General features: G+C 50.8%; 1 protein-coding gene across 1 annotated transcript in view; it reads right to left on the reverse strand.

Annotated features, from left to right (window-relative positions):
* Positions 1–22,874, reverse strand: part of spata1 (spermatogenesis associated 1) — an 88,559-nt gene extending 65,685 nt beyond the window's left edge. The window contains exon 1 of the mRNA XM_072510346.1: positions 22,709–22,874. Within this exon, the coding sequence (XP_072366447.1) occupies positions 22,709–22,747 (39 nt within the window). The 5' untranslated portion in view covers positions 22,748–22,874. The remainder of the gene's footprint in view (positions 1–22,708) is intronic.
* Between the last annotated feature and the right edge of the window lie 2,543 nt (positions 22,875–25,417).

The following is a 25,417-nucleotide window of genomic DNA, read 5'->3' on the forward strand; positions in this document are numbered from 1 at the left end:
ATTTTCAATTGGCTGATTTTTCCCCAGTTGCAGTGGGCACAAGATGAAAATTTTCACCAGACCAACATTGGATTCTATTAAAATCCTAGTGAGAACACCCCTGTGGATTTTGTTCAGCCTATGTTTAAAAGAACAGGAGCTGTGAGTTGTGTGACCCGTTGGGACATTTACCAAATCACTGAGTAAATACTAGGCCATGTTTAATTCATCCATTAACAACCTGAGGCCAGACAAATGGAGCTACATAGATCTTTTAGTTACTATTTACAATATGTTCTGTCAAATATTCAAACACTTTTCCAGAATGTTTGACAAACAAAAGTACGTACCTGATGTTAAACATTGCGTTTCTTATTACTTTGAAAGGGGTTGTCCGCGTTTACAAAGTAAGCAAATATGGTCAGCCGTCAAGAGCTGCAACTTTGCAATCATTTCCCAAACAATTCAGTTATAAATTCAGATCAAAGCTAACAGAAGTGGCACATGCTTAACTACTGTATCTGTTTACACATTCCGTACATTCTAACTGCTTTGTTTTCGATACAAAACCATTCCTCTGGAAAAAGATGTTGATCATGATGTTCTTAATTAAACTCGGTGATATATTTTGTGTTGCACGCTTGCCAAAAAAAACAAGCCATAAGCGATATTGCATAGACCCGGGCTGTATTATGCCGAGGAGAGAAGGGGTGATCTATTTGAGATGTTTAAGATGATTCAATGAATGGATCTGGTAGCTAGAGAGAGAAACAGATCAAGGGAATTAACCTCAAAATTTGATCAATGTCATTCAGGGGTTTCCATTTCCACCCAGCCCCCCCCCCCCACTTGTTGCTGAAACCTTCGTCCATACCCCGGTTACCTCCAGACGTCATTTGTCCAATGTTTTCTTGGACAGTTTTCCATTTGCCAACCTCTGTAAACGCGATGGCATCCAACCCACTGCTGCCATCTCCTAACACAGACCAAGTCCCATTCAGCTGCCACCCTAGTGTTCACTGACCTACATTTTCTCCCAGTTAAGACTTAATACCATTCAAAAAATTATCGTCCTTCTTTCCACGACGCTCCATTGCCCCACCCCTCCCTATCTCTGGACACTGCTCCAGTCCTACAACCTTCCCCTCCCTATCTCTGTAAACTGCTCCAGTCCTACACCTTCCCCTCCCTATCTCTGTAAACCCCTCCAGTCCCACAGCCTTAGCCCTCCCTATCTCTGCAAACTCCTCCAGCCCTACAAACTTCTCCCTCATTGATGCGCTATCAATTACGAGACGAGAGTAGTATGTAATCGAGGCTTTATTACACAGAGATGTGTGGCCTCCTACAGCAGCTTACGAAGTGAAATGAAATGAAAATCGCTTACTGTCACAAGTAGGCTTCAAATGAAGTTACTGTGAAAAGCCCCTAGTCGCCACATTCCGGCGCCTGTTCAGGGAGGGTGGTACGGCTGCTGTTCGGAGAGCACACACATTTATACTCCGCCTCCTGGGCGGGGCCAGCAAGCAGGGATCTACCCCCGTACCTGTAGTACAGGGGCCTTATCGTATTACCCATATATACAATATAATACAACAGTGGTGACTATCACATTCACCCCCTGTTAAAAATGAGTCCAGCACGGGTGGTGGAAAACTATATACATACAGATTGGTTTTAAAATTACAGAGAAGGTTACAAATTTAGACGATCGGGCACCTTGATCTGTCATTGAGAGCGCCGCAGTGCTGGTGGCGACCCAGGCGTCAGCTTGGTCTTCGCTGACTCCGGGAGCGTGTCGAAATCCTCTTCATCCCCGGGTGGGAGCAAGGGGAGGACAGATTGTCCTGGAGCGGGGGCTGCGGTGGGGTGCGCTGGGGAGGGGAGGGTGGCGCCGGGGCAAGGGGGAGGTGTGGGGACCCAGCTGGTGCCAGGTCCCTGAGGGAGACTGTGTCTTGGCGGCCGTCGGGGTACGCTACATAGGTGTACTGCGGGTTTGCGTGGAGTAGCTGTCCCCTCTCAACCAATGGATCCACCTTGTGGAGTTGCACGTGCTTGCGGAGGAGAATGGGTCCTGGAGCTGCCAGCCATGTTGGGAGCGACACCCCAGAGGTGGACTTCCTGGGGACGGCAAAGAGACGTTCATGGGGGGTTTTGTTGGTTGCAGTGCATAGGAGCGACCGAATGGTGTGAAGTGCGTCGGGGAGGACCTCCTGCCAGCGGGAGGCCGGGAGATTTCTGGACCGTAGGGCCAGCTGGACGTCCCTCCAGACCGTCCCATTCTCCCGCTCCACCTGCCCATTTCCCCTGGGGTTGTAGCTGGTCGACCTGCTCGAGGCAATGCCCCTGTGGAGCAGGTACTGGTGCAGCTCCTCGCTCTTAAATGAGGATCCCCGGTCGCTGTGGACGTAGGCGGGGAAACCGAACAGAGCGAAGATGGTGTTGAGGGCTTTGATGACGGTGGCAGACGTCATGTCGGGGCATGGGACGGCGAAGGGGAATCGGGAATATTCATCGACCACATTAAGAAAGTACGTGTTGCGGTCGGTGGAGGGAGGGGCCCTTTGAAGTCCAAGCTGAGGCGGTCAAAGGGGCGGGAGGTCTTCACCAGGCGCGCACGGTCTGGCCGGTAGAAGTGCGGTTTACACTCCGCGCAGACCTGGCAGTCTCTGGTGATTGCCCTGACTTCCTCGATGGAGTAGGGCAGATTGCGGGCCTTAATGAAGTGGTAAAAGCGGGTTACTCCCGGGTGACAGAAATCGTCGTGCAGGGTCCGGAGTCGGTCCACTTGTGTGCTAGCACATGTACCTCGGGACAGGGCATCGGGGGGCTCAGTGAGCTTACCGGGGCGATACAAAATCTCGGAATTGTAGGTGGAGAGCGCGATCCTCCACCGCAAGATTTTATCATTTTTGATCTTACCTCGCTGTGTGTTGTTAAACATGAAGGCAACCGACCGTTGGTCAGTGAGGAGAGTGAATCTCCTGCTGGCCAGGCAATGCCTCCAGTGCCGCACAGCTTCAACGGTCGCTTCGGCCTCCTTTTCGACGGAGGACTGCCGAATTTCGGAGGCATGGAGGGTGCGGGAAAAGAATGCCACGGGCCTGCCTGGTTGAGGGTGGCGGCCAGAGCGACGTCTGATGCATCGCTCTCGACCTGGAAGGGGAGCGTCTCGTCGACCGCGTGCATCGCGGCCTTGGCGATGTCGGCCTTGATACGGTTGAAGGCCTGGTGAGCCTCGGCCGTCAGTGGGAAAGCAGTGGATTGAATGAGTGGGCGGGCTTTGTCCGCATAGTTTGGGTCCCACTGGGCGTAATACAAAAAGAACCCCAGGCATCGTTTGAGGGCCTTGGGGCAGTGGGGAAGGGGAGTTCCATGAGGGGGCGCTGGCGATCGGGGTCGGGTCCTAGAACTCCGTTCTGAACCACATAGCCGAGGATGGCTAATCGGTTCGTGCTGAACACACACTTCTTCGTGTTGTAAGTTAGGTTGAGGAGTGTGGCGGTGTGGAGAAATTTGGAAAGGTTAACGTCGTTGTCCTGCTGGTCGTGGCCGCAGATGGTGATGTTGTCCAGGTAAGGGAAAGTGGCCCTCAGCCCGTACTGGTCAACGATTCGGTCCATCTCCGTTTGGAAGACCAAGACCCCGTTGGTGACGCCGAAGGGAACCCTAAGGAAGTGGTAAAGGCAGCCGTCGGCTTCAAACGCAGTGTATGGGCGGTCCGCCTTGCGGATGGGGAGCTGGTGGTAGGCAGATTTCAGGTCCACTGTCGAGAAGACCCGGTACTGTGCAATCTGATTGACCATATCAGATATGCGTGGGAGGGGGTACACGTCGAGCTGCGTTTACCGATTGATGGTTTGATTGTAGTCAATGACCATCCTGTTTTCCTCCCCGGTTTTCACCACTACCACTTGGGCTCTCCAGGGGCTGTTGCTGGCCTCGATGATACCTTCCCGCAGCAGCCGCTGGACCTCAGACCTGATGAAGTTCCTGTCCTGGGCGCTGTGCCGTCTGCTCCTGGTGGCGACGGGTTTGCAATCCGGGGTGAGGTTTGCAAACAGGGAAGGCGTGGCGACCTTAAGTGCCGCGAGGCCCCAAACAGTAAGGGGTGGTAGGAGCCCGCCAAATTTCAGGGTTAGGCTCTGGAGGTTGCACTGGAAGTCCAGGCCGAGTAGCAAGGCAGCGCAGAGGTTGGGGAGGACGTAGAGCCGGAAGCCGCTGAACTCTACGCCCTGGACGGTGAGGGTGGCGATGCAGTACCCCCGGATCGCCACGGAGTGGAATCCGGAGGCCAGGGAGATCCTCTGGTTAGCGGGATGTACCGCGAGGGAGCAGCGCCTTACTGTATCGGGGTGGATGAAGCTCTCAGAGCTCCCGGAGTCCAGAAGGCAGGATATCTCGTGCCCGTCGACCTTCACCTTTGTCGAAGCGGGCGCGAGGTTGTGCAGTCGAGACTGGTCGATCGTGACCGAGGTGAGACGCGGCTGGTCAGCGGCGGTTGCAGGCGATGAGCTGCCCGATGAGGTAGGGGTCCTGAGGCAGGTAAGATGGCGGTGCCCACGAGCCGCACGTGGTCTGAGGAGAGGAAGATGACGGCACTCACTGGCTGCACGTGGGGGTTGCCGGGACAATAGCGGCAATTGAGCGGCCCTGGCACACTGCAGCGAAATGTCCCTTCTTGCCACAGGCCTTGCAGAGCTCTGCACCAGGCAGCGCTGCCGGGGGTGTTTTGTCTGTCCGCAGAAGTAGCACTTGGGTCCCCCGGGGGTGGTTGGTTGCCGCGCGGTGCAGGCGTGGGTTTGGCTGAGGGCGGTCGCTGATGGGGTCCATGATGGGGTGGCTGCTGGCGGGGTCCATGATGCACAGGGGAGGGGGTCCGTGCGGTCGGGGGCATAAGTCTGTACGTTGCGTGAGGCGACCGTGAGCGAGAGCGCTAGTTTCTTGGTCGCCGCGAGGTCAAGCATGGCCCCTTCTAAGAGGCGCTGGCGGATGTAGGCCGACCCGATGTCCGTAACGGCTCTCATGTCCGTAATGAGCGTCTCTCATTAGCAGACTCGAATGTTCAGCGGCCGAAACGGCCTGGCAATCACAGTCTCTCACCAGGGCGAGCAGGGCACGCAAGAAATATTCCACAGACTCACCGGGAAGTTGGTGCCACGTGGACAGGAGGTGTCTGGCGTAGATCTTGTTGGTCTGATGAGCGTAGTTCTCCTTCAGTAGCACCATGGCCTCTGCGTAGGTCGGCGCGTCCTGGACGAGGGGAAATACGTTGGAGCTCAGCCGCGTGTACAGAATCTGGAGCTTCTGTGCTTCTGAGATTGTGTCTGGCGCAGACCCGACGCATGCTTCAAAGCAAGCTAGCCAATGTGCGAAGTCCTTGTTGGCGTTGTCTGCTTGAGGATGCAGCTGCAGGCGATCCGGCTTGATGCGGAGGGCCATCTCTGAAAAATCTCTGTGTAATAAATTGATGCACTATCAATTCCGACGAGACGAGAGTAGAATGTAATCGAGGCTTTATTACACTGAGATGCGTGGCCTCCTATAGCAGCTTACCAAATGGCTGCTGTTCGGAGAGCACACACATTTATACTCCATCTCCTGGGCGGAACCAGCAGGCAGGGATCTACCCCAGTACCTGTAGTACAGGGGCCTTACCGTAATACCCAAATATACAATATAATACAACAGTGGTGACTACCACACTCCCTCTCTCTGTAAACTCCACCAGCCCTACAACCTTCCCCTCCCTCTCTCTGTAAACTCCTCCAGCCCGCCAACCTTCCCCTCCCTATCTCTGTAAACTCCTCCAGCCCTACAACCTTCCCCTCCCTATCTCTGTAAACTCCTCCAGCCCTACACCCTTCCCCTCCCTATCTCTGTAAACTCCTCCAGCCCACCAACCTTCCCCTCCCTATCTCTGTAAACTCCTCCAGCCTTACAACCTTCCCCTCCCTATTTTTGTAAACCCCTCCAGCCCTACAACCTCCTCCCTCCCTATCTCTGTAAACCCCTCCAGCCCAACAACCTTCCCCTCCCTCTCTCTGTAAACCCCTCCAGCCCTACAACCTTCCCCTCCCTCTCTCTGTAAACCCCTCCAGCCCTACACCCTTCCCCTCCCTATCTCTGTAAACTCCTCCAGCCCTACACCCTTCCCGTCCCTCTCTCTGTAAACTCCTCCAGTCCGACACCCTTCTCCCTCCCTCTCCCTGTAAACTCCTCCAGCCCTCCAACCTTCCCCTCCCTCTCTCTGTAAACTCCTCCAGTCCTACAACCTTCCCCTCCCTATCTCCGTAAACCCCTCCAGCCCTACAACCTTCCCCTCCCTATCTCTGTAAACTCCTCCAGCCCTACAACCTTCCCCTCCCTATCCCTGTAAACTCCTCCAGCCCTCCAACCTTCCCCTCCCTCTCTCTGTAAACTCCTCCAGTCCTACAACCTTCCCCTCCCTATCTCCGTAAACCCCTCCAGCCCTACAACCTTCCCCTCCCTATCTCTGTAAACTCCTCCAGCCCTACAACCTTCCCCTCCCTATCCCTGTAAACTCCTCCAGTCCTACACCCTTCTCCCTCCCTATCTCTGTAAACCCCTCCAGTCCTACACCCTTCCCCTCCCTATCTCTGTAAACCCCTCCAGCCCTACACCCTTCCCCTCCCTATCTCTGTAAACTCCTCCAGCCCTACACCCTTCCCCTCCCTATCTCTGTAAACTCCTCCAGTCCTACACCCTTCTCCCTCCCTATCTCTGTAAACCCCTCCAGTCCGACAACCTTCCCCTCCCTATCTCTGTAAACTCCTCCAGTCCTACAACCTTCCCCTCCCTATCTCTGTAAACTCCTCCAGCCCTACACCCTTCCCCTCCCTATCTCTGCAAACTCCTCCAGCCCTACAACCTTCCCCTCCCTATCTCTGTAAACTCCTCCAGTCCTACACCCTTCTCCCTCCCTATCTCTGTAAACCCCTCCAGTCCTACACCCTTCCCCTCCCTATCTCTGTAAACTCCTCCAGCCCTACACCCTTCCCCTCCCTATCTCTGTAAACTCCTCCAGCCCTACACCCTTCCCCTCCCTATCTCTGTAAACTCCTCCAGTCCTACACCCTTCTCCCTCCCTATCTCTGTAAACTCCTCCAGCCCTACAATCTTCCCCTCCCTATCTCTGTAAACTCCTCCAGCCCTACAACCTTCCCCTCCCTATCTCTGTAAACTCCTCCAGCCCTACACCCTTCCCCTCCCTCTCTCTGTAAACTCCTCCAGTCCGACACCCTTCTCCCTCCCTCTCCCTGTAAACTCCTCCAGCCCTCCAACCTTCCCCTCCCTCTCTCTGTAAACTCCTCCGGCCCTACAACCTTCCCCTCCCTATCTCTGTAAACTCCTCCAGCCCTATAATCTTCCCCTCCCTATCTCTGTAAACTCCTCCAGCCCTACACCCTTCCCCTCCCTATCTCTGCAAACTCCTCCAGCCCTACAACCTTCCCCTCCCTATCTCTGTAAACTCCTCCAGTCCTACACCCTTCTCCCTCCCTATCTCTGTAAACCCCTCCAGTCCTACACCCTTCCCCTCCCTATCTCTGTAAACTCCTCCAGCCCTACACCCTTCCCCTCCCTATCTCTGTAAACTCCTCCAGCCCTACACCCTTCCCCTCCCTATCTCTGTAAACTCCTCCAGTCCTACACCCTTCTCCCTCCCTATCTCTGTAAACTCCTCCAGCCCTACAATCTTCCCCTCACTATCTCTGTAAACTCCTCCAGCCCTACAACCTTCCCCTCCCTATCTCTGTAAACTCCTCCAGCCCTACACCCTTCCCCTCCCTCTCTCTGTAAACTCCTCCAGTCCGACACCCTTCTCCCTGTAAACTCCTCCAGCCCTCCAACCTTCCCCTCCCTCTCTCTGTAAACTCCTCCAGTCCTACAACCTTCCCCTCCCTATCTCTGTAAACCCCTCCAGCCCTACAACCTTCCCCTCCCTATCTCTGTAAACTCCTCCAGCCCTACAACCTTCCCTTCCCTATCCCTGTAAACTCCTCCAGCCCTACAACCTTCCCCTCCCTATCTCTGTGAACTCCTCCAGTCCTACACCCCTCTCCCTCCCTGTCTCTGTAAACCCCTCCAGTCCTACACCCTTCCCCTCCCTGTCTCTGTAAACCCCTCCAGCCCTACACCCTTCCCCTCCCTATCTCTGTAAACCCCTCCAGTCCTACACCCTTCCCCTCCCTATCTCTGTAAACTCCTCCAGCCCTACACCCTTCCCCTCCCTATCTCTGTAAACTCCTCCAGCCCTACACCCTTCCCCTCCCTATCTCTGTAAACTCCTCCAGTCCTACACCCTTCTCCCTCCCTATCTCTGTAAACTCCTCCAGCCCTACAATCTTCCCCTCCCTATCTCTGTAAACTCCTCCAGCCCTACAACCTTTCCCTCCCTATCTCTGTAAACTCCTCCAGCCCTACACCCTTCCCCTCCCTCTCTCTGTAAACTCCTCCAGCCCTACAACCTTCCCCTCCCTCTCTCTGTAAACTCCTCCAGCCCTACAACCTTCCCCTCCCTCTCTCTGTAAACTCCTCCAGTCCTACAACTTTCCCCTCCCTATCTCTGTAAACCCCTCCAGCCCTACAACCTTCCCTTCCCTATCCCTGTAAACTCCTCCAGCCCTACAACCTTCCCCTCCCTATCTCTGTAAACTCCTCCAGTCCTACACCCTTCTCCCTCCCTATCTCTGTAAACCCCTCCAGTCCTACACCCTTCCCCTCCCTATCTCTGTAAACCCCTCCAGCCCTACACCCTTCCCCTCCCTATCTCTGTAAACTCCTTCATCCCTACACCCTTCCCCTCCCTATCTCTGTAAACTCCTCCAGCCCTACAACCTTCCCCTCCCTGTCCCTGTAAACTCCTCCAGCCCTCCAACCTTCCCCTCCCTCTCTCTGTAAACTCCTCCAGTCCTACAACTTTCCCCTCCCTATCTCTGTAAACCCCTCCAGTCCTACAACCTTCCCCTCCCTATCTCTGTAAACTCCTCCAGCCCTACAACCTTCCCCTCCCTATCTCTGTAAACTCCTCCAGCCCTACAACCTTCCCCTCCCTATCTCTGTAAACTCCTCCAGCCCTATAATCTTCCCCTCCCTATCTCTGTAAACTCCTCCAGCCCTACACCCTTCCCCTCCCTATCTCTGTAAACCCCTCCAGCCCTACAACCTTCCCCTCCCTATCTCTGTAAACTCCTCCAGTTCTACACCCTTCTCCCTCCCTATCTCTGTAAACCCCTCCAGTCCTACACCCTTCCCCTCCCTATCTCTGTAAACTCCTCCAGCCCTACACCCTTCCCCTCCCTATCTCTGTAAACTCCTCCAGCCCTACACCCTTCCCCTCCCTATCTCTGTAAACTCCTCCAGTCCTACACCCTTCTCCCTCCCTATCTCTGTAAACTCCTCCAGCCTTACAATCTTCCCCTCCCTATCTCTGTAAACTCCTCCAGCCCTATAATCTTCCCCTCCCTATCTCTGTAAACTCCTACAGCCCTACAACCTTCCCCTCCCTCTCTCTGTAAACTCCTCCAGCCCTACAACCTTCCCCTCCCTCTCTCTGCAAACTCCTCCTGTCCTACAACTTTCGAAAGTGATAACAGAGGCATCTTTACGCCGCGAGTGGTTAGACTCTGGAATGCTCTGCCTGAGGGTTTGGGGGTGGCAGGTTAGATCGAAACATTCAAGTGGGAATCGGACTGTTATCTGAAAAGGAAGACTGCGCAGGGTTACGGAGAGAGGTGGGGGGGGGGGGGCGGGGCGGCGTAATGGCAATAAGGGAACTGATCATTTGAAGAGCTAATGAAGTGCATGGCCTCCTTCTGTCCTATAAAGGTTCCGTGATTCGGCGATCCTTCCCACTCATGCATCTCGTCATTTAGCGGGTCATCATCAGGACGCTCTGGGATCTGGGGGTGATGTGATCCACTTTGGCGCGTCCTGGGTTTGAGGGTCGCCCTGACGGTCCCTGGAGTGGCTCCACCCCCCCTTCCCTCTGACTGGGATCAGTGTATATTCCTTTTGGTTCCTGGCTCCGCAATATCCTGTTGTCCTATTGAGGCCGGTCTTGGGGTTGGTGGTCCGGTGATTCGTTTTGTCCTTTGATCGGGGGGGTGGGAGAGGGGATTGTGGAAGTTTGAATTCTTTGCTCTTGCCGCTTTTTTAACTTCTTCTACTGAGTGTCAGAGTTTGTTGTTCCCAGTCCTCTCTTTGTCTTTGATTTTGCCATTTTGCCACCGCGATGGTGATACACCATCAATAACACACAATGAGTGATAAACGTAACTGAGGCTTTAATACACGAAACAGAAAGCCTCCTGCCTCTGGACCTGAACTGGGTCCGGAGGCGGAGACTTGCCACTTTTATACAGAAGCCCGAGGGGAGGAGCCACAGGCGGAGCCAGCCTGGACAACCCCAGGCATGTACGATACAGTACAATGCATGTGGTTTACCACATTCACCCCCTGTTTAAAAAAAAAGTCCGGCGGGGGTGAAGCGGTCTTAAAGGTCAAGTCTGTCGAGGGCCTTGGACCTTCCTCCGTGACCGCCTCAGTCCCGGCTGTGGTGTGGGCGCCGGCATCGAGACCCGTGCGTCCGGGAGCTTGATGTCATCGTCTTCTTCACCCAGATGTTGAGACGGTGAAGGGGGGGGGGGGGCGGTGTACGGGCGGGGGTGGTGGTGTTTGTCGCCGGGGGCCTGCGGGTGTCAGTTCACGAGGGCGGTGGGCAGGGGTGGGGGAAGATGGCGTAGGGTGGGGGGTGGTGGTGATGGTCTCCGGGGAGCCTGCAGGAGCCAAGTCCCGAAGGGAGACCGTGACCTGCCGCCCGTCCTGGCGTGCCATGTAGGCATATTGGGGGTTTGCATGGAGTAGCTGGACCTTCTCGACGAGCGGGTCAGTTTAATGGTTCCTCGCATGCTGCCGGAGAAGGACATGCCCTGGGACTGTCAGCCAGGACGGAAGCGAGACCCCGGAGGTGGACTTCCTGGAGAAGGCAAACGTACGTTCATGAGGAGTCTCATTAGTAGCTATGCATAGGAGCGACCGGATGGAATGAAGCACATCGGGGAGGAATTCCTGCCAGCGGGAGACTGGGAAACTTTTCGACTGTAGGACCAGAAGGACGGCCTTCCAGACCGTCGCGTTCTCCCTCTCCACCTATCCGTTTCTCCGGGGGTTGTAGCTGGTCGTCCTGCTGGAGGCGATGCCTTTGCTGAGCAGGAACTGACGCAACTCGTCGCTCATAAAGGAGAAACCCCGATCACTGTGGATGTAGGTGGGGAACCCGAACAGGGTGAAAAGACTGTGCAGGGCCTTGATGACGGAGGCAGAGGTCATGTCAGGGCACGGGATGGCGAAGGCGAATCTGGAGTACTCATCAACGATGTTGAGGAAGTACATGTTACGGTCAGTGGAGGGGAGGGGCCCTTTGAAGTCGATGCTGAGGCGCTCAAAGGGGCGGGAGGCCTTTACCAGATGTGCTCTGTCTGGCCGATAGAAGTGCTTGCACTCCGCGCAGACCTGGCAGTCCCTGGTCACGGTCCTGACCTCCTCGATGGAGTAGGGCAGGTTGCGAGCCTTGATGAAGTGGGAGAACCGGGTGACCCCCGGGTGACAGAGGTCATTGTGGAGGGCCCGGAGTCGGTCTACCTGTGCGCTGGCACACGTACCGCGGGATAGGGCATCTGGGGGCTCAGTGAGCTTCCCAGGTCGGTACAAGCTATCGTAGTTGTAGGTGGAGAGCTCGATCCTCCACCTCAGGATCTTGTCATTCTTAATCTTGCCAAGCTGTGTGTTATTGAACATGAAGGCAACCGATCGTGGGTCAGTGAGGAGAGTGAATCACCTGCCGGCCAGGTAATGCCTCCAATGTCTCACAGTTTCTACTATGGGTTGGGCTTCCTTTTCGACGGAGGAGTGTCGAATTTCGGAGGCATGGAGGGTACGGGAGAAGAAAGCCACGGGCCTGCCCGCCTGGTTGAGGGTAGCGGCCACAGCAAAGTCCGACGCATCGCTCTCCACTTGGAATGGGATGGACTCATCCACCGCGTGCATCGCGACTTTGGCGATGTCTGCTTTGATGCGATTGAACGCCAGTCGGGCCTCAGTCATCAGGGGAAAGGCGGTGGACTTGATCAGTCGGCGGGCCTTGTCCGCATAGTTGGGGACCCACTGGGCATAGTAAGAGAAGAACCCCAGGCATCTCTTCAGGGCTTTGGGGCAGTGGGGGAGGGGGAGTTCCATGAGGGAGCGCATGCGGTCGGGGTCGGGCCCTCGGACTCCGTGTTCCACGGCGTAGCCGAGGATGGCCAGGCGGGTTGTGCGAAAGACGCATTTCTCTCTATTATAAGTTAGGTTCAGGAGTTTCGCAGTATGGAGGAAGTGCCGGAGGTTCTCGTCATGGTCCTGCTGGTCATGGCCACAGATGGTGACACTGTCTAAGTACGGGCCCGCAGCCCGTACTTGTCAACCTTTCAGTCCATTTCTCTTTGGAAGACCGAGACCCCGTTGGTGACGCTGAAGGGAACCCTGAGGAAGTGATAGAGGCGGCCGTCTGCCTCGAAGGCAGTGTACTGGCGGTCCTCCGGGCGGATAGGGAGATGGTGGTACGCGGACTTCAAGTCGACTGTAGAGAAGACTGCACAATCTGATTGGCCATGTCAGATATGTGGGGGAGGGGGTACGCATCAACCTGCGTGTACCAGTTGATGGTCTGGCTATAATCGATGACCATCCGGTGCTTCTCCCCAGTCTTGACGACCACCTCTTGGGCTCTCCAGGAGCTGTTACTAGCCTCAATGATCCCCCCTCGCAGGAGTCGCTGGACCTCCGACCTGATGAAGGCCCTGTCCTGGGCATTGTAGCATCTGCTTCTGGTAGCGACGGGCTTATAGTCCCTGATCAGCGTCTCTGACGGAGGCGTCCCTGATCAGCAGCTCCGCGTGCTGGGTAGCCGATATCGCCCAGCAGTACAGTTCCGGCAGAGTATGCGCAAGGCACGCAGGAATTCTGCAAGTGATTCCCCAGGGCGTTGACGTCTCGTGGCGAGGAGGTGCCTAGCATATACCTGGTTAATGGATTTCCTTTTAGCATCGTTATTGCCTCCGCGTACCAGGGGGCGTCCCTGATGAGGTGAAAGACTCTTGGGCTCACCCGTGCGTGGAGGACCTGCTTCTTCTGGAGTTCTGTGAAGTCTTCGTTGAAGGATGCGAGGTAAGCTTCGAAGCAGCTTAGCCAGTGTTCAAACGTCTCTGTAGCGTCGGCTGCTTGTGGGTCTAGTTGCAAGCGATCAGGCTTGAGTGAGGAGTTCAACTTGAGTGAAGAGTTCATCTTTAGACGTTTATTGTATTAAATTGATACACCATCAATAATACACGATGAGTGATAAACGTAACTGAGGCTTTAATACACTAAACAGCAAGCCTCCTGCCTCTGGTCCCGAACTGGTCCAGAGGTGGAGACTTGCCACCTTTATACAGAAGCCCGAGGGGAGGAGCCACAGGCGGAGCCAGCCTGGACAAGCCCAGGCAGGTACGATACAGTACAATGCATATAATACAATAACGTGCTTTACCGCAGATAGTCACCTGGTCCAGTCTGGATCTGGAGAAGAGTTTAAACTGCGCTGTCGAAGTTAGTCGATTTCCCCTTAGCACTGGCATTCCCAGATTATCGTTTCCTTACTCTGAAATTTTGTTTTTTAGCTATGGGTGGAGCAATGCTCCCCATATCCAGAAGCACAAAGGGACTTGGGAGTCCTTGTTCACGATTCTCTTAAGGTTAACGTGTAGGTTCAGTCGGCAGTTAGGAAGGCAAATGCAAAGTTAACATTCATGTCGAGTGGGCTAAAATACAAGAGCAGGGATGCTCTTCTGAGGCTATATAAGGCTCTGGTCAGACCCCATTTGGAGCATTGTGAGCAGTTTTGGGCCCCGTATCTAAGGAAGGATGTGCTGGCCTTGGAAAGGGTCCAGAGGAGGTTCACAAGAATGATCCCTGGAATGAAGAGCTTGTCGTATGAGGAACGTTTGAGGACTCTGGGTCTGGACTCGTTGGAATTTAGAAGGATGCGAGGGGATCTTATTGAAACTTACAGGATACTGCGAGGCCTGGATAGAGTGGACGTGGAGAAGATGTTTCCACTTGTCATAAAAACTAGAACCCGAGGACACAATCTCAGACTAAAGGGACGATCCTTTAAAACAGAGATGAGGAGGAATTTCTTCAGCCAGAGGGTGGTGAATCTGTGGAACTCTTTGCCGCAGAAGGCTGTGGAGGCCAATTCACTGAGTGTCTTTAAGACAGGGATAGATAGGTTCTTGGTCAATAAGGGGATCAGGGGTTATGGGGAGAAGGCAGGAGAATGGGGATGAGAAAAATATCAGCCATGATTGAATGGCGGAGCAGACTCGATGGGCCGAGTGGACTAATTCTGCTCCTACGTCGTATGGTCTTTTGGGTGCAGAGGTGTCACTTATCCATGGAAGGAGAAAGTTGGGGATTCTGTCCCTGAATCATTCAGTCATTTTTGCTCCATACTATGCAATGATTATTGTTTTGTGCTGTGCCTGCTCTACAATGACACCTTCTGCTACCTTTCTGATTTTGTTTGTTGCAAATTCTTTGTAAAAAATTGAAACCAAAAGAAGGGTGACAGCTCAGACAACGCATGCCCCCTGCACTCTGCATTGAATGTCAGTCTAGGTTATATGTTCGACTCTCTGCACACACAAACTCCTGGCTCAAGAGTAAGGACTGCTGCCAACGGAGTCCTAATTTACAGTTTTGACCTTGAGCAGCTTGTCTCCGCACCACTGGAAATTCGTGCGGGTCAAATCCCCAAAAGGTCTTGTGTTCCGATAAAAAAAACTTGAAGAATCGCAAATCTGCCACAGTCTGCACAGATTCCGTCAAAAAAATCATTTTTGCATTAGAAAAGGAGCAAGTCACTGCAAAAATCACAAGAAAACAATGTCATCGACTGCCATTCGAAAGAGACAGATTCACTTGACGAAAAGAGGGCGGGCCCCTCCGCCCTCCCAGTCGCTAGCTGCTCGGCTGCGGGAGGTGGCGCGCCGTTCGCTGGCGGCGGGATTCTCTGCTCCCACCGCGTCCATCGGAATTCGCATTGAAGCCACGCCATGCCGCCGGACTGGGATGCCAGCGGGACCGGATAATCCCGCCGGAGTCTTCCGGCCAAGATTTGCTTTCATAGGAACTTTTACATCACCCAGGACATTTGCACCTCAACCCTAATTCTCAGGGGCATCCAGAAGTCAATACAATGGAGCTACTGTAGTACATAATAAAATGCAGAAGGCCAATTTGGACACAGGAAGATCCCACTATAGTAACAAAATTAATGACCAGGTAATCCAAAAACAAAATACTGCAGATACCGGAAACCAGAAATAAGAATTGAAGATGCTGGGATTTCCTGGCAGGATCTGTGGAGAAAGGAACAGAGTTTTCCTGCCTGCAGGACCAGAATATCTCACTGGCAGGAACGTCCGGACAATTTCAGCCAGCGTTTCCGGTCGTTGGCATTGTCCACATCATATGGACAATGGCAGCATGGTAGCATAGTGGTTAGCACAATTGCTTCACAACTCCAGGATCCCAGGTTCGATTCCCGGCTTGGGTCACTGTCTGTGCGGAGTCTGCACGTTCTCCCCGTGTGTGCGTGGGTTTCCTCCGGGTGCTCCGGTTTCCTCCCACAGTCCAAAGATGTGCAGGTTAGGTGGATTGGCCATTCTAAATTGCCCTCAGTGTCCAAAATTGCCCTTAGTGTTGGGTGGGGTAACTGGGTTATGGGGATAGGGTGGAGGTGTGGGCTTGGGTAGGGTGCTCTTTCCAAGAGCCGGTGCAGACTCAATGGGCCGAATGACCTACTTCTGCATTGTAAATTCTATGATTCTATATCCTCTTCTAGGATATATGGGCCATCAAAGAGGCCATGGGCACAACAGACAAAGGAAATATGTAGCGAGGCAATAAGGTTTTGGAAGGTATTTCTAAAAGGCTCTGTCACCAATAGTAGAACAAAGGGGGTGAGTGAGGAAATCTGCAGGAAATCTAGGCAATATCCTGATTAATGTGTCATATGTAACCTGTTCAAAGATTCCCTGTAGTGCAGAAGGAGCCCATCTATTCCAGACCCTTCTATCAGGCAGAAGATACAGAAGTCTGAAGACCCACACATCCAGACATAGGAACAGTGTCTAACCCACAGCTACTAGACTCCTCAACGACTCTCCCTCGGACTGATCTGTTCCCTGTAAGAACAATATTCATGACGCCCTAAGCTACGTTTGCTCATGTATTCGCTTTGTTTGTTCCGCACTGTAACCAATCACTATTTGTCGATCTACCATTTGTCAATGTTATCTGTCGATTATTCTTTTGTCTACTGTGAACGTTCCCTTGGTCGCAGAAAAATACTTTTCACTGTACTTCGGTACATGTGACAATAAATCAATCAATCACCGACCCTCTGAATGAGCACCCCACCCAGGTCCACTCACCCACCCACTCAGCCCCATCCGCGTAACCTAATCTGAACATCCCTGGGCACTAAGGGCTAATTGGGCGTGGCCATTCCACCCAACCTTCACATCTTTGGACTGTGGGAGGAAACCCATGCAGACACGGGGAGAACGTACAAACTCCACACAGTCACCCCAAGGCCAGAATTAAACCCGCGTCCCTGGCGTTGTGAGGCAGCAGTGCTAACCACTGAGCCCCCCCCCCCCCCACCCGCCCTTAGTACTTATAAAATAAATAACTTCTTCAGTATGGTATCTTTTATTTCCTGCGACTGCTACCTTAAATAACGTTCCAAAAGTCATGTGTTAAATGGCTTTGTCATTCACCTTCTCCCCAAAGAGACAAATTCTAAATGCCTCCACTTCTAATTCCAGTCTCCCAGGGTGTTGCAATTCCTGGGTAATTTTCCATTGAAGAGCAACAGAGGTGGAAGGATCAGGAACTCGAAAGTAGCAAACGGTGGGTGATACACTGAATGGCCAGACTCGCTGACAATCACACAACATTCTAGGCGTTGTTATCGGTTACCTTATTCAATCTACTCCGCTGGCCGAGACAACTCCACAAAACATCACGAACCTATGCCCTGTGCTTTGTGGAAAGGCACAATGTCGCGACAGACATTTCAAACAAACAATATGTTACTGACTCAATTACTTGCTTGCTAGCTTAACACTTTTAGTATCATAAATAAATCTTGTTGTGTGCAAGACTTATTTACGGTACTAAGCTTTCCATCTTCATCACACGCCAAAAATAAATAAAAGCGTAAGAAATAGGATCGGGAGTGGACCTTATGCCTTTCCCAGTCTGCTCCGCCTGCTATTCAATCCCCACTCGCTCCCCACACACCTTGATTCACCAAGTGACCAATTATCTGTCTGCCTTAAATATATTCGACAATGGAGCACCCTCTGAGGGAGGGAGAGAATTTCAAAGATTCGCAACCCTTTGAGTGAATAAATTGCTCCTCATCTCAGTCCTAAATAATTGACCCCTTGCCCTGAGACCATACCCCACCCCTGCATTTTAGATTCCCCAGCCAGAAATTCCCCGGCCAGGCAATGAAAAAATGTTTCCCTTCCTATTAGGTTTACTGGCAACAGTGACTATTTTCATAAGTTTTGATTAGACTCTTGTTTAACCAGGGGATGAAAGGGTACCAGGTGTTGGGCAAGAATGTGGGGTTGATGTTACAGTCCAGGTCAGCCAGGAATTTATTGAATGGCGTAGCGGGCTCCAGGACCCTACTCCTAATATGTTTATCCTGAGGATGTGGAAACTGCTATATAAATGCAAGTTTTTCTCTTTCATATGTTTTACTGATTGATCAATAGTTTTTTTCAAATCTAACTTGCACGTGAACACTTTAGATTTTAACTGGTTTGCTGAAAATGGATTCCTTTTTCTCATAATTTTTAAAAATTCGTTCATGGGACTGTGCCAGCATTTATTGCCCACCCCTAATTGCCCTTGAGGGAACAGTTAAAAGTTAACCACATTGCTATGGATCTGGAGTCACATATAGGCCAGACCGGGTAAGGGCGGCAGATTTCCTTCCCTAAAGGACATTAGTGAACCAGATGGGTTTTTAATGACAATCGGCAATGGTTTCATGGTCATCACTGGACTTTTAATTCCAGATTTTTATTGAATTCAAATTTCACCATGTGCAGTGGCAGAATTTGAACCTGGGACTGCAGAGCAGTACTCTGGGTCTCTGGATTATTAGTCCAGTGACAATACCACAATGCCGCCGCCTCCTCTCACATCTTGCTGATAAGCCTCTTCTTTGGAAGATGTTCATTTAACTAAAGCATCAACTCATCTAAGAAACTTGCAGGCCTGCTGCAAGGATTGATACAATCACGAATCATAATTGTATTTTCTTATCTTCATGTATGTCTAATCCTTGTGTGTGAGAGTAGCGGGAAGAAGACACCATCTTTTAAACATCCAGCGCAAATGTGTGATCATAAATAACCTTTTTTTTAAAAAGTCAGACAAAAAGAAATCTGGTTACAGGGATTATTAATATTGGGACAATCACCCCAAAGGCAATAAAACACACACATCCTTTTATATACAAACATCGATCAGAGGCAATAAAAGGGAAGAAACTTCTCCTCACCTCAGTCCTAAAAGGTTTACCCCTTATTCTCAAACTATGACCCCTTGTTCTGGACTCCTCCACCATCAGGAATGTTCTTTCTGAATCTACCCTGTTTAATCCTGTTATAATTTTATAAGTTCCCATGAGATCCCCTCTCACTCTTCTAAACTCCAATGACTATAATCCTAAACGACTTAGTCTCTCCTCATACGACAGTCCTGCCATCCCAGGAATCAGCCTGGTAAACTTTCGCTGCACTCCCCCCACAGCAAGAACATCCTTCCTCAGATAAGGACACCAAAACTGCCCACAATACTCCAGCTGTGGCCTCACCAATGCCCTATATAATTGTTATAAAACATCCCTATTCCTACACTCAAATCCTCTCACTATGAAGGCCAACATATCATTGACCTTCTTTACTGCCTGTTGTACCTGCAGGCTTAATTTCAGCAAGCACAATCATAAAGGCACTATATTAATATAAGTTGTTGTTGACTATTAAGTTTGTTAGATGTAGCCAAGTACAAGTATAACAAATAAATTTGCATTACATATATATTCCAGTTTTACCGCTCGACATCGCTTTAAGAAAATTAATCACAAACGCCTCATGCGCAATATCTCATTTTTCTTCCTGTGCAATTACGAATGCCCTGATCTGAATGCTGTCTTCAAATCTTACTCCTTAAAAGCTTTGGATGATTTGGTCAGTGGCAGAACTCTCATCTCTGAAACAAAAGGTAATGGGTTCAGGCCCCGACACCTCAGTGCAGGAGTAAGAGTCCTGTATTGCTACAGGTGCCATTTTATGGGTGAGACATTAAGCCTAGGCCCACCTGGCAACCAGAGATATAAATTACCTTGTAGCAATATTCAAAGAAGGGAAAGGGAGTTCTCTCTGTGACCAACGCTGACATATCATTGAATCATCAAATCCCTACAGTGCCATCCAGCCCAAAAGGTCTGCCCCCACCCTCTGAAAGAGCATCCCACCCAGACCCACACCCCAGTCCTATTCCTGTAACTCCACCCACTTGAACATCTCTGGACACTAAGGGACAATATAGCCTGGCCACACCTTTGGACTGTGGGCGGAAACTGGAGTACCCGGAGACACGGGAAGAACGTTCAAACTCCACACAGTCAGCCAAGGCTGGAATTGAACCTGGGTCCCTGGCGCTGTGAGGCAGCGGTGATAACCACTGTGCCACCGTGCCGCACCATCAACAGTACCTTCCGCCAACAGTGACTGCACTCCAAATGTAGCTCATTGGCTGTGTAGCACTTTGGGATATTCCTAAAAAATGCAGTTTGTCCCTCGTAATCGTCTCTCCCATTTTCCTCTCGTCCACATTTTACAGATTCACAGAACTGTTACAGCGAAGGAGGCCATTCAGCCCATTGTATCTATGCCGGCTCTCCAATGATCAATGCAGCAAGTCTCATCACCGCCAACCATCCCCCCCCCCCCCCCTCCCCGCCGTGTGGCTTGAACCCTGCACACTCTTCCTTTTTAGATAACAATCCAATTCCCTGTAGAAAGTCCTGATTGAACCTCCATCCACCACACACTTGAGCAGCTTTCACTTTACACCTTTCAATTTCGGAACTGATCTACTTCCCTATTATGTCTCTGAAAACGTTTCCTGACCTCCTTGACCTTTGTATATCATCCTTCTCAGTTCTATTATTAGAGGGACAGTAACTACCTCGTTCTACTGCCAGCTTGGCAGCAGCCTTGGTACCATGTTGTGTTATGCTTCTTCATGTAACATAAGCTGCTTCCTTGGTGTGCCCTCTGACAAACAAAGGTTCAGACTTGGAGATAGGTTTAACACATTTATTGAACATTTAACAATTCTCCTACTTCAGTTCGACTCTCCTGTTAATCTATCTATAGTAACTCAATCTAACTAACCAGTCTGCTCTAATCCATGTGGTGAGTGTGATGCTTCCTGATCTGCCCCTGTCTCTCTGAGTGTCGCCTATGGAAAGAGAAAGAGCATGTGTGTCCTGTCCTTTTGTATGGGTAGCCCCCTTGTGGTGGTGTCACCTCTGGGTGTGTCTTCACTGCCCAGTGGTCGTGTCCTATCTTACTGACCTATTCGTTGAGTGTCTGTGTGTCATGATATCTCTGGTGCTCCCTCGAGTGTTTATTTAGTCCCAGTGTATTTACATTAACCCTTTGTGTACCTACAGTGATGCATATCACCACAGTAGCAACCTTGCCTCTGGGTTCAAAGGCATTGGTTTCAACATTTACTTTAGGACTTGTCTAAACAGGCACACCAAATATTTACTGCGGTATCGAGGGAGCATTGCACTGCCTGACCTGTTCTTCAGGTGAAAGCAAAGTCATCGTGTCTGCCTTTCATGTGGATCATAAAACTCCCCTTGTGTTAGCACTGTTCACTGGCTGGTCTCAATATTATTAAACAAAAGGTTATACAGACACTGGAAAGGATGTCAACGAATTTGCACGGATAATACCAGAACTGCAAGGATATGCTGAGCAGTAGAGGTTGAGTAGGCTGTTGTTCGTTTCTCTAGAGAAGAGAAGGCTCTTTAAGATAAAGGGTAGACATTGGGTGGGATTTTCCTGTATCGCCCACTGCCAGGATTGTCCGTTCTCGTGACAATCAATGGACTTTTGGTAGGCTTGCTGCATCCTCCATGGCTGGTCCGGTAAACCCCAGTCATAGGGAAGTTGCTACTTGTGAGCAAGTTTGAAACCAGAGGTCATAAATGTAAGAGAATCACCAATGGGCAATTTAGAAAAAGATCTTTACCTAAGAAATGGCAGGAATGTGGAACACGCTACAACAGGACGTTGTTGCGGAAAACTGCAAAGTATAAGGAGAAACTAAATAAAGACAAAATACATTGATCTAGTTAGATGTAGGGGGTGATAGCAGGCTCGTATACTGCATTAATGGTTGTCTTGTAATCTCAGTAGCACTCTGGCCTCTAAATCATAAGGTTCTGGGTTCAGGTCCTACCCCAGGACGTAGTCATAAAAATCAAGGTTGATGGTCAGATGCAGTGCTGTCGGTGTGCTGCATTGTCAGAAATGCTGTCTTTTACATGAAATGTTAAACTGAGGTCCCCATCTGTTTGGATGGATGCATCAAAAGATGTGCAGGTTAGGTAGACTGGCCATGCTGAATTTCCCTTTAGTGTCCAAAGGGTTAGTTGGGGTTACTGGGTTATGGGGAGAGGGTGGGGGGGCGTGGGGCCTAGGTAGGGTGGCTCTTTCAGAGGTTCAGCGCCGACTCGATGGGCCGAACGGCCTACTTCTGCACTGTAGGGATCCTATGAAAGATCTCAGGGCACTATTTCAATTTGACCAAGTCGGCCAAGACTGATCCCTCGGTCAACATCATAAAATCTGATGATCTGGATCGCACAACATTGCTGTCTGTGGGAGATTGCTGATTGGCTGCTGGGCTTCATTGGCTGTACGTCTCCTGTGATGGCGAAACTAAAAGGCACTATACCAATGCAATTTTTTTTTAAACTTAATGCAGCGTGATTTCTCACCATATAAAATGGACCACTGCAACTAAAATATTAACTGCTGCATATGAAATGCTGGTGAACAATGGGAGTTTTGTTTGTATATAAAACAGGCACATAAATAAAACAGGCACTGGCCCCACTACTGGCGCAATGAAGCAAAGATAAGATACAGGCTTGAAAGGAAGTTCTGTATCCTGTGGCATAACCAATACAGAGCTTTTGAAATCTTCTCACTTGTTGCAATTTGGGAAATGTAACATATTTATTTAGTCCTACACCAACCACATCATCCCCACCCTCGACCACTTCTGTGAAGGGGTTGCCTTCACTTTTTTTTACAGTTCCATCGCCCTTTTCAAGGTCTTGGTGTACATTTCAGAATTGCCTGAAGTCCTAACCTTTGCTCCAAGTGCTCGGCAGCAGCGGGCATTCCCCACAAGCCACCACAGATGTTGCCAAAGTGGTTTCTTTTTCCCTTTCCTGCCCTTGTCATATTTCGAAAGATGACACAACACTGTCCATGCACTGACTCACCCCAGCACTCGGAGTTCTGCGGCGTCCTGCCGATCTCATGGTTCCCAAGTATTAAGAAACCTGGAAATCCCCAGGGATTATTCCCACAGCAGGGTCAGGAAAGGCAGGTCCCGCTCTCACCGGCTCTCCCCCTCTCCTGGAGGTGAATCTCACTCGGAACTTTATACATCAGGGTTCTGACAAGAGCTGACACTTTGTGAGTTACGGATGGGAGTCTCGCCCAGTTACAGTGTAACATTGGTGTGATTGACAGGTAACTCTGACCATTCAGAGGGCTGCTTGATTGAAGTCCTGCCCAGTCAGAGTGTAACATTTATTGAGAAGAGTGGCTCTCACCATTCAGAGAGCCTGCTGGATTGGAGTTTTGCAGTTTAAAAAAATATATATTTTTTATTCTCCTCCTTTTACACATTTTCTCCCAAATTTACACCCAACAATAAACAATAATCAGTAACAAATATGTCAATCCCCATATCAATAACAACGATTCCATCCTCCCACCAAATCCCCGAACAGTAGCCCACATGTTAACACAAACAAATGACAAAAAGGAATCAGGAATCACCCATAGTCACCATTAACACAGAAAGTCCCTCTCCCCCCACAACCGTCCCAGCCCCCTCCCTAATGTTCGCTGTGGTCCAATTCTCGAAAGTGCACAATGAATAACGCCCATGAATTTTAGAACCCCTCCATCCTTCCCCTCAGTTCAAATTTGACCTTTTCAAGAGTCAAGAATTCCAGCAGGTCCCCCCGCCATGCCAAAGCACAGGGTGGAGAGGCTGATCCCCATCCCAGCAGGATCCGCCTTCAGGCGATCAACGAGGCGAAGGCTACAACATCTGCCTCCGCGCCCGTTTCCAACCCCGGCTGGTCCGACACCCCGAATATGGCCTCCCGGGGACCCGGGTCCAGATTCACGTGCACCACTTTAGAGATTAGGAATGTGGAACTTGTCTACACAGGGAGTATTTGAAGTGAATAGTGTCAAGACATTTAAGGGGAAGTGAGGCAACAGGAGAAGGAAATTGAGGGTTAGGATGGCATATTTGGATGAGGAAGGATGAGAGGAAGCTCAACTGGGCCATAAACACCAACATAGACTGAGTGGGCAGAATGGCCTGTTTTTGATGCCCTATTACACAGATGATTGATGCAGGTAGGGCAATGGATGTTGTCTATATGGATTTCAGTAAGGCCTTTGACAAGTTCCCTCATGGCAGACTGGTACAAAAGGTGAAGTCACACGGGATCAGGGGTGAGCTGGCAAGGTGGATATAGAACTGGCTAGGTCATAGAAGATAGAGAGTAGCAATGGAAGGATGCTTTTCTGATTGGAGGGCTGTGACTGGTGGTGTTCCGCAGAGATCAGTGCTGGGACTTGTGCTGTTCGCAGTGTATATAAATGTAACTGGTCTGATTAGTAAGTTTGCGGACGACACAAAGGTTGGTGGAATTGCGGATAGCGATGAGGACTGTCAGAGGATATAGCAGGATTTAGATCGTTTGGAGACTTGGGCGGAGAGATGGCAGTTGGAGTTTAATCCGGACAAATGTGAGGTAATGCATTTTGGAAGGTGTAATACAGGTAGGAAATATACAGTGAATGGTAGAATCATCAAGAGCATTGACAGTCAGAGAGACCTTGGTGTACAGGTCCACAGGCCACTGAAAGGGGCAACACAGGTGGAGAAGGTAGTCAAGAAGGCAGACGGCATGCTTGCCTTCATTGGCCGGGGCATTGATCATAGAAATTGGCAAGCCATGTTGCAACTGTTTAGAACCTTAGTTAGGCCACACTTGGAGTATAGTGTTCAATCCTGGTCACCACACTACCAAAAGGATGTGGAGGCATTAGAGGGGGTGCAGAAGAGATTTACCAGGATGTTGCCTGGTATGGAGGGCATTAGCTATGAGGAGAGGTTGAATAAACTTGGTTTGTTCACACTGGAACGAAGGAGGCTGAGGGGGGACCTGATAGAGGTCTACAAAATTATGAGGGGCATAGACAGAGTGGATAGTCAGAGACATTTTCCCAGGGTAGAAAGGTCAATTACTAGGGGGCATAGGTTTAAGGTGTGATGGGCAAGGTTTAGAGGAGATGTATGTCATAATGTGCACCCACGCACATCGTGAGGTAAAAGCAGGCAGTGACAGACTCCCAATTGAGCCAATCAACATACAGAACAGAACACAGCCAATCACCAGACAGACCACCAGCGGGGCCTTCCAACTATAAAACACACGAGGCATCAGCACTCTGCCTCTTTCCACTGATGATAACTGTAGCGACAGTCAGGGTGTACAAATTATTCAACACCTTCTACACGTGGATCAGAGCTAGCCTGGTCTAGATAGTTAGTGTTAGTTTACTTAGAGTAGTAGAGAGTCAACACACAGGCAGCTATGTGCTTCGTTACTGAAGTTCAATAAATCTTACTGAATCAACGCATGCGTTTGGTGTATGCTTTATCGTTTATCTACATCGTGTTGCAGTCCATGTTTCCCCAGGGCGAATAACACAACACGATACCAGGAGTGGCTACTGCTTCCAAGTAATTTACCTTCGAAAATTCACTGACGACCAGCAACTGCCTTCAAGCAGCATGGAAAAGCTCCAGGCACCTCCACAGCTCCGGATCTCCGGAAACCTTGGCGCCAACTGGCGGGTCTTCAAGCAGAAATTCGGTCTATACATTAAGGCCTCGG

The sequence above is a fragment of the Scyliorhinus torazame genome, chromosome 7 (assembly GCF_047496885.1).
Source record: "Scyliorhinus torazame isolate Kashiwa2021f chromosome 7, sScyTor2.1, whole genome shotgun sequence".
Lineage (NCBI taxonomy): Eukaryota > Metazoa > Chordata > Chondrichthyes > Carcharhiniformes > Scyliorhinidae > Scyliorhinus > Scyliorhinus torazame.